The 14310-nt window shown below is 43.8% G+C and overlaps 1 protein-coding gene, 1 non-coding gene and 1 pseudogene across 3 annotated transcripts; all 3 read right to left on the bottom strand.

The window, feature by feature from the left end:
* Positions 1-2089: 2089 nt before the first annotated feature.
* Positions 2090-6434, bottom strand: LOC100842908 (annotated as a pseudogene).
* Positions 6435-9599: 3165 nt separating this feature from the next.
* LOC100839792 (probable membrane-associated 30 kDa protein, chloroplastic) lies at positions 9600-14282 on the bottom strand. Of its 2 annotated transcripts, none has more exons than XM_003562435.3 (11): positions 14057-14282; positions 13426-13545; positions 13224-13334; positions 12911-12975; positions 12745-12826; positions 12417-12491; positions 12169-12239; positions 12004-12086; positions 10354-10418; positions 10197-10271; positions 9600-9942 (listed from the first exon to the last, which is right to left on the bottom strand). In XM_003562435.3, the coding sequence occupies exons 1-11, from the start codon at positions 14204-14206 to the stop codon at positions 9853-9855; spliced, it is 987 nt and encodes a 328-aa protein (XP_003562483.2). In that variant the 5' UTR covers positions 14207-14282; the 3' UTR covers positions 9600-9852. The 2 variants fall into 2 exon arrangements, with proteins under 2 accessions (XP_003562483.2, XP_024313499.1); XM_024457731.1 differs by lacking the exon at positions 14057-14282 and adding an exon at positions 13651-13683 and having other exon boundaries at positions 9637-9942.
* MIR9491 (microRNA MIR9491) lies at positions 11565-11662 on the bottom strand. Its single transcript, NR_127095.1, has one exon. It is a non-coding gene; the product is annotated as a microRNA MIR9491 (primary transcript).
* Positions 14283-14310: the final 28 nt, after the last annotated feature.

The following is a 14310-nucleotide window of genomic DNA, read 5'->3' as shown; positions in this document are numbered from 1 at the left end:
AATTTGGGCTAGAAAATGGGGGCATTTGAGGAGGAAATGAAGAACACAGAAGAGAAGAAGAGAAGGAGCTGGCTGCTGTGAGAACGAGCAGAGGAGGAAGAAGATGGGCTGCTCGGCTCGGGCACGCACGGGAGGGATGGGAAGGGAAAGTGAAAAAGAAAAAGAGAAAGATTCCGGTCCGGAACCCACCAGGCCGCAATCGGCCACGGCGACTGGCCGGCCAGTCGGCCTGGGCGAAGCCGACTGGGCTTCAGTCGGCTTGGGCCAGGCCGACTGGCGGGTGGGGGCCCCGCGCGCTCGGCAGCCGGCCTGCAGTCGGCCTAGCCGAGGCCGACTGGGCCTAATCGGCGTGGGCCAGGCCGACTGGGCCCATTCGGCCTCGCCCAGGCCGCATTATTTTTGTAAATTTTGAAAAACGCGTATTTTTTTCAAAAATGATTAAAAAATTCGTATTATATAAAAAAAAAATAGCGCCTGCTAGTGCTAGGTATGGGGCGGCTGCTTGTCAGATCATTTTGGGCTCGAATGGGCCTTCCGGACTATTTCGTAGGGTTGCAAGTGGGCTCCCACTTAAGTATCGTTTTTAGTTCATTTGGTATTTGCTAGTTCAAAACTTGCTCAAAATTTGAACTAAAATTAAAAAATTGAACTAGAAGTGGGACTTATGTCCTCTCTCAAAAAAAAAGTGGGACTTATATGGGAGCCCACTTGCAACCCCACGTTTTTTGGTTGTTGGAAAATTTACTGAAACTATAACCAAGGAACGAATACCTTTTTTTCTTTTGTAATCTGCCCGTTTAAATAAAGGCTGGAGTGAATACAGTTTTTAGAAATGCTATACTGTGACTCCAACGAATAGGACAAAGTAATGAAAATTGTGCTACTCTGTCTTCCTTTGACTCCAACGAATATGACAGAGTAATGGAATTCCAAAAACTTCTTTAGCGAAATCATCCAATAGTTGGATACACGATGCTCGAGATAAGAACCTTGCTGCTTCAAAAAAAAAAGATAAGAACCTTGGTAGGATCGGAGGAAGTACATATCTCTGCCGACTGCTCCTCCCGCATCTTACCATCGCAACACTTCGCATCACAGCAGCGCGGGTCCCAATCAATGGCAGTAGCGGTGCGTCTCCTACCTCCCGATTGACGGTGGCGGCGCGGCCCCTACCTCCCGGAGATGCGGCGGCAGCTACACGTTCCATGGAGAGGCGGTGGCGCCAACGCTCAGGGAGATGCCACGGCGGCGCAGTTCATGGAGGAAGAAGAGGAACTTGTCGTCCCCATGTTGTTGAGGTAAGTGCATTTTGAAATTTCGATGTTGCAAATGTTGTTTCCATGTGATACAAGCATGCAAATTGGTGCAGCAACAAGCATGACCAGGAGATCCCGCCCACAAAAAGCTGTTCCAAAGACCTCCACTAGTCCCCTCCAAATTAAGAGTAAAATGCACCCGAGGTCTCTACTTTTTCGCGAAATTGTCAAGTAGGTCCCTAATCTTTGAAAATGCACATTTAGGTCCTCATTGTTTGTTAAGTGGTTCATCCCAGGTCCCTCGTATGTATGCACAGCTCCGCCCGCATGACGTGGCTGCCACCTAGCCTTTGGATCCACACGTCAGGCGATGACGTGGCGTTGCACTCTTACAACCCCCCTCCCCCACCACACACACACACACACACCTATTCTCCTCTCATTTCGCAGCCCTCTCTCCTTCTCCTCACCTAACTGGCGTTTGACGAGGCGACGCGCTAGGCGGCAGAGGGGGCCGGCGGCTCCGGTGCGATTGCTTCGTGGTAGACAGAGTTCGCAGCCGGCGAGATGGAACCAGTCCGCCGGCTGCCAGGGGCGCCACTCCGCAAAATGAGAGGAGAATAGGTGGGGGGGTGGAGGAGGGGGGGGGGGTTCTGTAAGATTGCAACGCCACGTCGTCGCCTGACGTGTGGGCCCAAATGCTAGGTGGCAACCACGTCATGCGGCAGGAGCTGTGCATACATGCGAGGGACCTGGAATGAACCACTTGAGAAACAATGAGAATCTAAACGTGCATTTTCAAAAATTATGGACCTACTTGACACCTTCGCGAAAGAATAGGAACCTTGGATGCATTTTACTCAATTAAGAACGTGCACACGGTGAATAAGATGTGCGGAGAAGGAAAGGGATATGCTCCCATGCTGGATGACTACTCATATTTAGTTCAAATAGACCGCTAGTTTAAAGTCTCAACACATTCCACTAAGGAAGAACATTCCTACGATCTGATAGCCATATAGATCCATTATCCATTTAACCCATAAGCAAAAAGAGAAAAGCTTCCAAGGACCAAGCTATGATCAGTACTTCGTGGAGATCATGGTTTCTTGCTAGATCCTCGCCTTTTAATATCTAGAAGCAAATGGAAGCTAGATACTTGGATGTTACATCCAGTCCTCAATTTCTTGCCTAGCGAGCTCTCTCATGAACTTCTGGCTACGCAGATCTGGTAGAAATATCAGAGAACGAATGAGTGTAGATTAGGACTAGGAGCATGCATGGAAGAACTTTAAGCTAACTTAAAATACTTCATTTAACAAGTGCCAAGATATCAAGCAGATGATATGATATGCGTCTTACATCTGTCACCAAATAGCATAGGAAGATATAAACCAGTCCACTAATGTAGATATATTAAGATGTAAGTAAATATGAAGTGCTAAATGAAGAGAATGTATGACTTACAAGCATTCCCAGACCGACGGACATAAATTTTCTCAAGGGGCAAACCATTCACTCTGAACAAATGTGCCAAATTATGGACTCTCGCATCATCCTTTGAGCATTTGATCTTCACCATTCGAAGGTCATTGCAAGTAAATGATCTTTGCTGCAGTTTGATACCTGTTTCCAGTACTTTTCTGGTGCCGTAGTTCTTTTGTGCAAGAATAAAATTGTTAGTAAGCATGTGCTCAGATACTCAAAACTAAAAGAATAGAAGTAGCATACACCAAAATGTAATTACACAATTAGAAAAAACATGTAATTACACATACCAATTTAATTTGGAGAAAAAGCCTCTCTATATTGGGTGAATGTTGCAGCAAGAAAATCAATGCATTGAAATCAGCAGCCATACACCATTCACCAAGGGACAGGGTCTTCAGGTTGCTAAAAGTTGGACACGTTTTCAATTCCCTACTCAGAACCACCTAAATATTATACATCAAATGACTAGTCAAGCAGAGAACAATAGTAAGTTGAATCAACTTCACATTATGCATATAGCAGCATACAAGCGGTTTATTTAACGTATAGGGATTAAAACAAGCATGTCCACACAAACAAGTAAAGGGAAAACAAGGGACATTGCCTTAGACTGGTGTAAAGACTCGGTATAGTAAATTCTACAACGGCGTAAGCAGTAACCATTAGAAAAGATACACCTCGTCAGACACGGGCGAACGCTATTAGGACCTGGGTTGAACCACTTGTCAAACTTTTAGGACCTAGACATGCATTTTGAAAGAAGTAGGGCTAACTTGGCACCTTTGAAAAAGAATTAGGACCGCGGTTGCATTTTACTCGTAAAAAAATGACAATTATCTAAAACATTAGATGAATAATGCTTTCACAAAACTATACACTTGACACTCGCAAAAAATAAATCCCATTGATTCACATAGTACTATATTTCACGATGAACTAAAACTAGTACTGCTTGCTTGATTTGGACTCTTTTATAAGTCAATTGTACTTCTCTATCCAGGCGTTGTTACTTCAGAGCAAATGTAAGAAATGTGCGCATTGGACATCTGTTTTCTGTTAGGGGGAATGGACATATTTTTTGAACTGAGGGGGAATGGAGATTATTTTGGCAAACACTACAAAATTATTATGTAGAGCAGTTATGGCTATATCAAGGAAAATATACATACTCAAAGAAAGAGAGACTAGCAAAAGGTGGTGATAGCCATACCTCTCCAGCATCAGTTAAAAACTCCAAACTTCTAGCACCTGAAAGGCTGTGAAGAATACGATTGCCTCCTAAAATCTTCCTATCATTAAATCCACTGCTTTCATCATAGTTGCCAGCTTTACTGGAATCCAGTCCTTCACCTTTGTAGCCATACTTTGGATTGTAGCCATACTTTGGATCATTTGCAATCTCACTGTATTCATAGGTATTGTCATCGCTCTCGATATCACTACCATAATTATAATCATCCTTGTAACCACCACGCCCATATCCATGTATAGGGAAACCATGTGCATATCCAAACTTATCAGTACCATCATCATCATCATTGATATATCCAAAATCATCATCACTCAAGGAAGAGTCATCATGTATATTATAATTGTCATCATCACTATCATAGTCATCCTTATCATCTTCTGTCATCAGTAGTTCCATCACAATCATCTTTATCACTGATGTGTTCATAATCATAGCCCAAGAAAGAGTCATCAAGTATGATGGTGCCCGTGACAAGTGACCCCAAGTTCTGAAATGATGGAACTCGGACATAAGGTGTAGTGACGCACAGAAGTATGAGGTTCGGAGCAGCAATCGAGAAGTCACAATTGATCTTGCATTTGAGCAAGATTAAAGTCTTCAAAGAGGCAGACACAATCTCACCGCCCGCCACAAAGCAATCTTTCAGATCCAGTTCTTCCAAAGATGTGCAACTAGAGGAAAGCTGCAGCAGGATCCTGGCATCGAGACTGGCATACGACAACTTCAAGATCTGGAGGCGGCGACGAAGGAAACACGCTCCAACGACGCCATCTCCCTGCGATGTCCGGCAAGATGAATAACCCGCGCATTGCGCTTGATTGCAACGTTGATCCACGTGCTGGCATGGTCATCGTCGAAGCCCACGTCCTCGTCACTGGACCGCAGGCGGAGCGTCTCCACGGGAAGACACGTCGCGGAAGAGGAAGAAGCGGTACACGAAGTCGCGGAACTCCCTCGGCGGGTCGTGGGCTCGGCGGGAGTACCGGTAGCGCGTGCGGAGGTCGACGCAGGGCCCGGACGCCCAGAGGTGCCTCCACCGCCGCGCGAGCACGCAGGTGCGCACCACGTCCCAAGCCTTGAGGAACGACATGACGTGGTGCAGGAGCGCGTCCGGGAGGGCGCTGAGGCGGTCGGGGTCGCCGGAGCGGGACGCCTGGCCGGCGCGGAGGCGCGGCCTCGCGTGCTTGGTGCTTGTCCGGCGCATTTCGTCGAGCAGACGGCCTGCGTAGAGGTTTCAGAACACCGCAGGGGGAACTAGTCAAGATTTCTCGAGAAAATCCGTGGAGGAGAGTCGATCAGAGGGAGGAATCGATCGAACTTACCGGATGATTCGTCGCAAACTCGCAATGTCGTGGAATTTGTTGCCCCTTCTCAGAAATCCAAAAAAAAAAATTGACGAAGGAGGCGAGCGCCGGTTTGCCTGCTAGGTTACGGGGCGGTTGCTTGTCAGATCATTTTGGGCTCGAATGGGCCTTCCCGAATTTTTATTACAGTATTTGAGTTGGAAAATAATAAAGCAAAATGTAGAAATTTACTGAAGCTACAATTACGGAACGGGTACCTTTTTTTGTTGCAATCTGCCCGTTAAAATAAAGGCTGCAGCGAATATACGGTTTTTAGAAATGTTAGCCGTGCTACCGTGTCTTATTTTGACTCCAACGAATAGGGCAGAGTAATGAAAATTCCGACTTTTCTTAGCGAAATTATCCAAAAGTTGGATGCAAGATTAGATTCAATTTTTTAACAGTTCTTTAATTCTTTGTGTGGACATCCATCGTGGATTTGGTGTCAAGATATGTAACTCTACGTATCGTGTAAAAGAGTAAGAAACACCGTGACAAGCTGTTCCAAAGCCCTTTGGCGATGCAGTCTGTCCATGCCCTCGACTGCTAGTTAAGAACATGCATAAGAAATCCGGAGAAGGAAAGGGATGCTGAATGATTAATCATATTCAGTTCAGATATACCGCTAGTTTAAAGTCTCAACACATTCCACTATGAAGAACTTTCCTGCGATTTGATAGCCACACACAGTTCCATCATCCATTTTACCCAAAAGCAAAAGGAGAAAAGCTTACAAGGTACGATCAGTACTTCGTGGAGATCATGGTTTCTTACCAGATCCTCGCCTTTTGATATCTACTAGAAGCAAATGAAAGCTAGATAGTTGGATGTTACATCCAGTCGTCCTCAAGTTCTTGCCTAGCGAGCTCTCTCATAAACTTCTGGCCACGGAGATCTGGTAGAAATATCAGGGAATGGATGAGTGTGTAGAACTGTAGATTAGGACCAGGAGCATGCATGGAAGAACTTTAAGCTAACTGAATAACTTAAAATACTTCATTTAACAAGTGACAAGATATCAAACACATTATATGATATGAGTCTTACGTCTGTCATCACTCACCAGATAGCATAGGAAGATATAAACCAGTTCACTGATGTAGATATAGCAAGTAAATGAAATGCTAAACGAAGAGAATGTATGGCTTATGAGCATTCCCAGACCGACGGACATAAATTTTCTCAAGGGGTAAACCATTCGCCCTGAACAAATGTGCCAACTTATGGACTCTCGCATCATCCTTTGAGCATTTGATCTTCACCATTCGAAGGTCACTGCAAGTAAATGATCTTTCCTGCAGTTTGATACCTGTTTCCAGTGCCTTGCTGGTGCCGTAGTTCTTTTGTGAAAGAATAAAATTGTTTGTAAGCATGTGCCCAGATACTCAAAACTAAAAGAATAGAAGTGGCATACACCAAAATGTAATTACACATACCAATTTAAGTTGGAGAAAAAGCCTCTCTATTTTGGGTGAATGTTGCAGCAAGAAAATCAGTGCATTGAAATCAGCAGCCATACACCATTCACCAAGGGACAGGGTCTTCAGGTTGCTAAAAGTTGGACATGTTTTCAATTCCCTACTCAAAACCACCTACACATTGCACATCAAATGAGTGCTCAGCAGAGAACAATAGTAAGTTCAATCAACTTCAAATTATGGATACAGCTGCATACAGGTGGTTTATTTAACATACAGGTAAGAAAACAAGCATATCCACGCCAAACAAGTAAAGGAAAACAACATATACTGGTGTATTGCCAGAAGAGTAGTGCCTATATGTACAATATCATTCGTCTTTCTTCTATGGTAATGTATAGGGACATTGCCTTAGACTGGTGTAAAGACTCGGTATAGTTAATTCTACAGCGATGTAAGCAGTAACCATTAGAAAAGACACCATTGCTACTGTAAAAAAATGACAATCATCCAAATATTAGATGACTAATGCTTTCACAAAGCTACACTCTTCAATACCCCATTGATTCACATACTACTATATTTCACGCTGAACTAAAACTAGCACTACTATCTTGATTTGGACTCTTTTGTAAGTCAATTGTACTTCTCTATCCAGGTGTTGTTACTTCAGAGCAAAATGTAAGAAATGTGCCCATTGGACATCTGTTTTCTGTTTGGGGGGATGCACATTATTTTGGCAAACACCGGAAAGAAGCGGTTCTGTAAAGCAGTTATGGCTATTTCAAGGAAAATATACATACTCAAAGTAAGAGAGACCAGCAAAAGGCGGTGATAGCCATACCTCTCCAGCATCAGTTAAAAACTCCAAACTTCTAGCACTTGAAAGGCTGTGAAGAATATGGTTGCCTCCTAAAATCTCCCTATCATTAAATCCACTGCTTTTACCATAGTTGCCACCTTTACTGGAATTCTGACCTTCACCTTTGTAGCCATACTTTGGATCATTTGCAATCTCACTGTATTCATAGGTATTGTCATCGCTATCGATATCACTACCATAATTGTAATTATCCTTGTAACCACCACGCCCAGATCCATGTATAGGGAAGCCATGTCCATATGCAAACTTATCAATACCATCATCACTGATGTATCTAAAATCATCATCACTCAAGGAAGAGTCATCATGAACCTTATAACTGGCATCATCGTTATCATCATCATTGTCGTCGTCATCATCATCAGTAGTTCCATCAAAATCATTTTCATCACTGATATGTTCATAATCATTACCCAAGAAAGAGTCATCAAGTATGATGGTGGCTGTGACAAGTGATCCTAAGTTCTCAAAAGATGGAACTCTGATGTAAGGTGTAGTGAGGCGCAGAAGTATGAGGTTCGGAGCAGCAATGGATAAGTCACAATTGATCGTGCATTTGAGCAAGATTAAAGTCTTCAAAGAGGCAGACACAATCTCAGGACCTGCCACCAAGCAATCCTTCAGATCCAGTTCTTCCATAGATGTGCAATTAGACGAAAGCTGCTGCAGGATCCCGGCTCTGAGACAGGCATACACAACTTCAAGATCTTGAGGTGGCGAGAGACAAAGCGCACACCATCCAACAACGCAATCTCCCTGCAATGTCCGGCAAGATGAATAACCCGCGCATTGTGCTTGATAGCAGCGCTGATCCACCTTTTGGCATCGGCCTCATCGTATTCCGCGTCCTCGTCGCTCGACCGCAGGATTAGCGTGTCCACCGGTGCCGACGCATCGCGGGAGAGGAAGAGGTGGTGCACGAAGTCGCAGAACTCTTCTGGCTAGTTGTTACCTCGGCGGGAGTAGCACACGCGGAGGTCAATGCAGGGCGCGGACGCCCAGAGGTGCTGCCACCGCCGAGCGAGCACGCAGGTGCGCACCACGTCCCATGCCTTCAGCGACGACATGATGTGGTGCAGGAGCGCGTCAGGGAGCGAGCTGAGGCGGTCGAGTTCGGCAGATGCCCCGGCGCCGGACTGGGACGCCTGGCCGGCGCGGAGGCGCGGCCCCGCGTGCTTGGTAGTTGTCCGACGCATTCCGTCGAGCAGGTGGCCTGCATAGAGGTTCAGGAACACCAGCAGCAACTTCGTAAGGACTTCGCAGGATAATCCGTGGAGGAGGAATGCAAACGGAGAGTGGATCAAAGGGGAAGGGATCGAACTTACAGAGAGATTCGTCGCCGTGGCATGGAGTTCTTGCCGTTTCAGGAATTCAAAATTTTCGAGGAAGGAGACGACCGCTGCTTTTTTTTTTTTTTGAGCAAAAGACGACCGCTGCTTTCCCCTTCTGGGTTCTGGCCTTCTGGGTAGTATTGGGGGTGGGCCGGTGGGGGGGCTGCTTGTTTGTCAGCTCAGCTTGGGCTGGAATGGGCTTTGGGCAATTCCACCGCCCTCTGCAATCCAAATATCCTCGTGTATATTTTAAATTATAACGCTAAATATTTTGTTGTACGTACTAAAAGTTACTCATAAAAATAATGCGTAGTTTTGTGAAATTTCTGGCGCGAAAAATTTGGTAATAGTCCGAACAAGAGCAGGTTTTTTCGCCATGGTATTTGGATAAATTTAAAAACTAATTTAAAAAACCATATACTTTTGTACACGCAGTTTTTGTTTTTCTTTCAAAAAATCAATCATGGACGCATGCTTTCGTCAGAATAAATCACTTGCCCATGGAAAATGTACAACGGCAGCCTTCCACCCAGCATCACTGAGTGAATCGATATCGCCTACAGCATCCAAATACTAAACGTGCACGAGGATGCAAAGCATGACGAGAATTCCAGGCAACGAAGAATTACCAAAAGTAAAAATGATTTATTTGCACTCGGAGAAGCTCTAAAACGAGATGGGATTTACATTCTAGTAATGGTTAACTGTACAATGTCATTCGAGGGGAAAATGCTGAGAAATTTTCGCCTATATCCATACCTCTACACAAAAAACGAGGTTTAAATGTGCATTGGAGAAATCTGCAGGCTATACTCTCGTCTGGGGTTCTCTGATGAGAGATTTTGTCAAGCCCATTGCAGGGGCATGGCCTGTAAAATCTAATACTCTTTGGCCTTCTTCCGGAGTTCATTTAGCTCGTTCTCGATCTCTGTGTCTCGGAGCGGCCTACCTGGAGGAAGTTCGCCCTTCTGTAGGCGACATGAAATTAGTTGTGTAGTCTGGAATGAATGAAATTAATGGAATCAACAAGACAGAGCATGCTCCTTTTGTATTTTTAGTTGCCTGGACAAATTATGATCCAATTTTGCATATTCTGTTCTACAATTACCATCACATTTTGTCATCTAAGTGCATATGCCAACAGGAGAGAGTGAAAATCTAAAATATAAAGACCTTTAACCTGAGAATCGTTAATAGTGTAAGTCCAGAAAACAACACATACCAAAGAGCTCCCGGACAGTTCTTTTCTCAGTTGTGCAAGATCATCGTCAACTGATGTAGTCTCAAGCATTGCAAACTGCGCACAGATAAGTACTGATAATCAGATCTCATTACCACAAGGAGTATCTTAGGAATCAGTATACAATGTTCAATTTTACCTTTCCTTCTAGATCATCAGCTCCTAACTGACCAAGTGCCTCAGCTTGGGACTCCATTGTCATTACTGAGAACACAAAAACATAACTATTTGTAAGAATCGAATGTTCAAATGATTTTTCACCAGACATCACTGATTGCTGATGAACAATCAGCAAGAAGGGATAGTAGCACAAGTCATTTCTCAAGTAATAGAAGACACATAACCTTAGTCCTTAGGTATATACAAGCAATTAGATGAACTGAAAACTTAATTTGCCAAGATCGTATCCCAACCATGCAACAATCAAGTTCTTCATTATAAAAAGTTTAGAACACCAAATTATGTTTAAGTAATCAGGCTTTATACAAGTAGCCAAGCTTTCCACCGCTAGAAATTTAAATACTCACTCCGTCCAACAAAGGATGTCTCAACTTTGACCAAATTTGAATGCATCTATACACTAAGTCATGTCTAGATACATTCAAATTTTGACAAACTTGAGACATCTTTTGTTGGACGGAGGAAGTATGTATTTTGATGATACATAGTGGAACACAATTTCTTTTACCAGTACCTGGTTCAAGCCACTACCTGCTGCATTTGAGTATTCGCCACTGATATTGATTTGAAAACATTATGAGGTTTAAGCCTCTACTGGGTCACTATCTAATTGATTGACTAATTTAGTGCCTTTTGATTGCTTTTATATGGCAGCTTATTGGTACCATGCTATGTATTAAAGACGCTTTAACTTAACCATAACAAGTTAGGTATATTAAAACCTTGATGGTACTTTCATTACTTGATCTCCCAATAGTTGAAGTTATCTGTGCTCAATATAGAGCATGTGTGTGTTAGGGATGCCACATGGCCGTCGCAGGCTGGGAACTTTCTTCGTTCAATGGATAGTGCAGATTGCGTAGATCTGTGACACAGTACATCCTTCTCGCAATCTCCCTCTCTCTCTGATATGCGTAGATCTGTGAGAAACTAGGTGAGCTTATAGGAGTATTTATGTACCCTCCCTCCATCTCGTGTTAAAACGTACTCCTCGAGAGCTGAAACGCCGAGCGAGGGCATGCACCATTCCGGGCTCCGTTCACACTCGGGTACTACTTCTACCATTCGGGGCTGCATTCACACGTGCTAAGCGTGTTGCTTTTTATCCTATGTTACCTCTACGAGGCACACCGTTGCTCCTTATGTTATGTTACCTCGGATAGGAACTCCGTTGCTTTTTATTGTATGTTACCTCTGATCGGTACTCCGTTGCTTTTAACTGTATAAGCAACGGAGTACTGATCAGAGGTAACATACCATACAAAGCAACGGTGTGCCTAGTAGAGGTAACATACACTAAAATACTACACTACCTACAATAATGCCCGTGCGTTGCAACGGAACAATAAAATTAAGCATATTCACACTACAAAAATCACTGTAGTTCACAAACGACTACATTGCTCGTGGTTTATGACTGGTTGATATTGCGCATTGCATAAAATCAGTGTCATCTCTTGTTATGAAAATCAAAATTCTTGTCAAATTAGTATGGCCCTCTGGCCTAAGTCAAAATCAGTGTGTCATACCTACTACGCAATAGGAACAGGATACTTTAGTAACAAAAGAAATAACACTACTCAGAGAAGATCAGTAATGAACAGAGCACCTTTTTCCTCCATTTTCTCAAATGCTGACAGGGCACTACTTGTATTTACATTCCCCAACATTTCACTCACTTTTGTTGCAGTCCTGAAGAAAAAGGTCAGTTGTCAGATCATACAAGCTATAAAGTAACAGATGGCAAAATAATCAACAAAACAAATATGCATACTTGGCTGATTGAGCACGGGCTTTTAAGGTATCCTTTTTCTGCTTGGCCTCTGCTATCTTGCTCTCAAGAAGCTACAGAATGACATAATCTGCATGTTAACAAAGATGCATAACAAATCACAAGAAAAATGAATAGGTTGTTCCCTGTGTGGCACATGGTTCCAGAAAGACATAAATTTATATTGACATGTATAATGCATAGAAGGAAGAGAGCATTCCAGCAGTTGAAACTTAAACTAACAAGCTCACCTTGGTATTTGAGACAAGATTTTCAACGACACTCTTCTGCTGATCAAGCTGGGCCTTTAAGGAGCTTGCATTGTCCTAAGCACAGAAACAAACACATAAGAAACTGTAACAGGAGTTTAACATATGGATTTAACATAAGTTACATATATGACCTATATGCTGAGTACATATTATTGCCAACCAAGGTAATAAAAGGCACAAAGGTATAATGCATTACACAGCATCAGAAAGAGTTAGAGCTCCTAATAGCAAGTTACAGCCTAGGCTTAGCTAAATGGTGTGACCGGACAGACATTTCATCCAAAACTCTAATCTGAATGATACCTACAGCATATGATTTACGCCGTTTAAGGGCTTCACGAGCAAGTTCCTCGTCACCCTTTTGAAGAGCAAGTTGAGCCCTTCGATACCTAAATTTACAAGGAAGATGTCATCGAATGTAAAGCTAACAGATGACAAGGTTCAATGTAAGCCTACAGTTATCATAACATTACCAATCCGCGTCAGCTTGTTCGGCAGCTTTGTACTTGTTCTCAAGCCGCTTCTGAGATGCCAAGACCTTCCAAAACAAAAATCCAGTTAGCAGGTAGAATGCAACAGATCATGAATAATAGGTTTGTATTTCCGTTTTACGTATGTACACAATGAACCCAACAAACAATACAAGAATCTGGTAAAACAAGAAGCAGCTAACCAACAAGCATCAACACTGTAAAGGGCATGTACTGAGAAAGGTTTAAGACAGAATTATTGAAAAGAATAAAGAGCATGTTGTCAGCGATAAATTTCAGTATAATCACAACAAACCTGTGCAGTGGCTTGCCGCATCTTTATTAAATCATCATTCATCTCCAAAACAGCTTGATCTAGGATCTTCTCAGGGTCTTCAAATGAACTCAAAACTGCATTTGCATAGGACTAGACAAACAAAGAGATCGAACTCCCATATCAATAAACACAAAACTTTGCTAATGCATAGTGACATAATGACTAAGACGATGTCACTCACCCTGGCAACCCTAGTCAGTCTATCGAAGAGATTACTCCGTACAACAAATCTCTTGACATTTGGTTGGCGACGGAGCCTGAGTTTTGCCGTCGGGGGGGCCGAGAAGATATGCGAGTTTATCTATACAATGCAATCATAACATAGATGATTTGAGCTACTCGTGAAAATAAAAGTACATCACAAAATATTTTGAGCACATGGCATCACAATTTAAATTAACAGAACCTCATTCATGATCATCATGGTGGAGCTTAATTTGCACAAATGTGACACGTTACACGGCGCCAGCACCGTCTGCCACACACTTACCGAGTGAATAGCAATGAGATGGAAATTAGATATGCACATGAATCAGTTGACCAAGCGCAAAATTTATAGAGGTAAAACATGACATGACTCTTTGGGGGGCAGGGGGGGGGGGTGCGAAGCTCACACTGCTACTCGTTCACCTAAGTAGATTCTAGCATTAGTTAAGCTACAAATCACACATCTCGTTTCAAATTTAAGAATTCGCCCTGGCCGTGGTCGTTCTAAATCAGAAGAAACTCGATCGAATTCTATTGGGGTTCGAATTAGCCCCCCTGATTCGCGCGAAAGGCGAGGGATCTACAGAACAACAGGACCGGCATACCACGGGTGTCGTTGACGCCGTCGTCCTCCTCGCCATCGCCACTGGACCATGTTGTCGCCGTAGCCGAAGGTAGGGCGGCGCAGGGGAGGCGTGCGGGCGGGCGTATGGGCGGGGAGGAGCGACAGGGAGGCGGCGCACCGAGAGGAGCATTGGGGGCGAGGGGACGACGGGGGTGGAAGGAGCGGCGACGCCGGCGCTCGGGCCGATGGAAGGCAGCGAGTGGGGGAGGCTTGTGGTAGGGCTGGCCCAAACCT

Source organism: Brachypodium distachyon, chromosome 1 (genome assembly GCF_000005505.3).
Source record: "Brachypodium distachyon strain Bd21 chromosome 1, Brachypodium_distachyon_v3.0, whole genome shotgun sequence".
In the NCBI taxonomy this organism is placed as follows: domain Eukaryota; kingdom Viridiplantae; phylum Streptophyta; class Magnoliopsida; order Poales; family Poaceae; genus Brachypodium; species Brachypodium distachyon.
The sequence above is the reverse complement of the archived record's forward strand: the minus strand, read 5'-3'. Positions and strand labels throughout refer to the sequence as shown.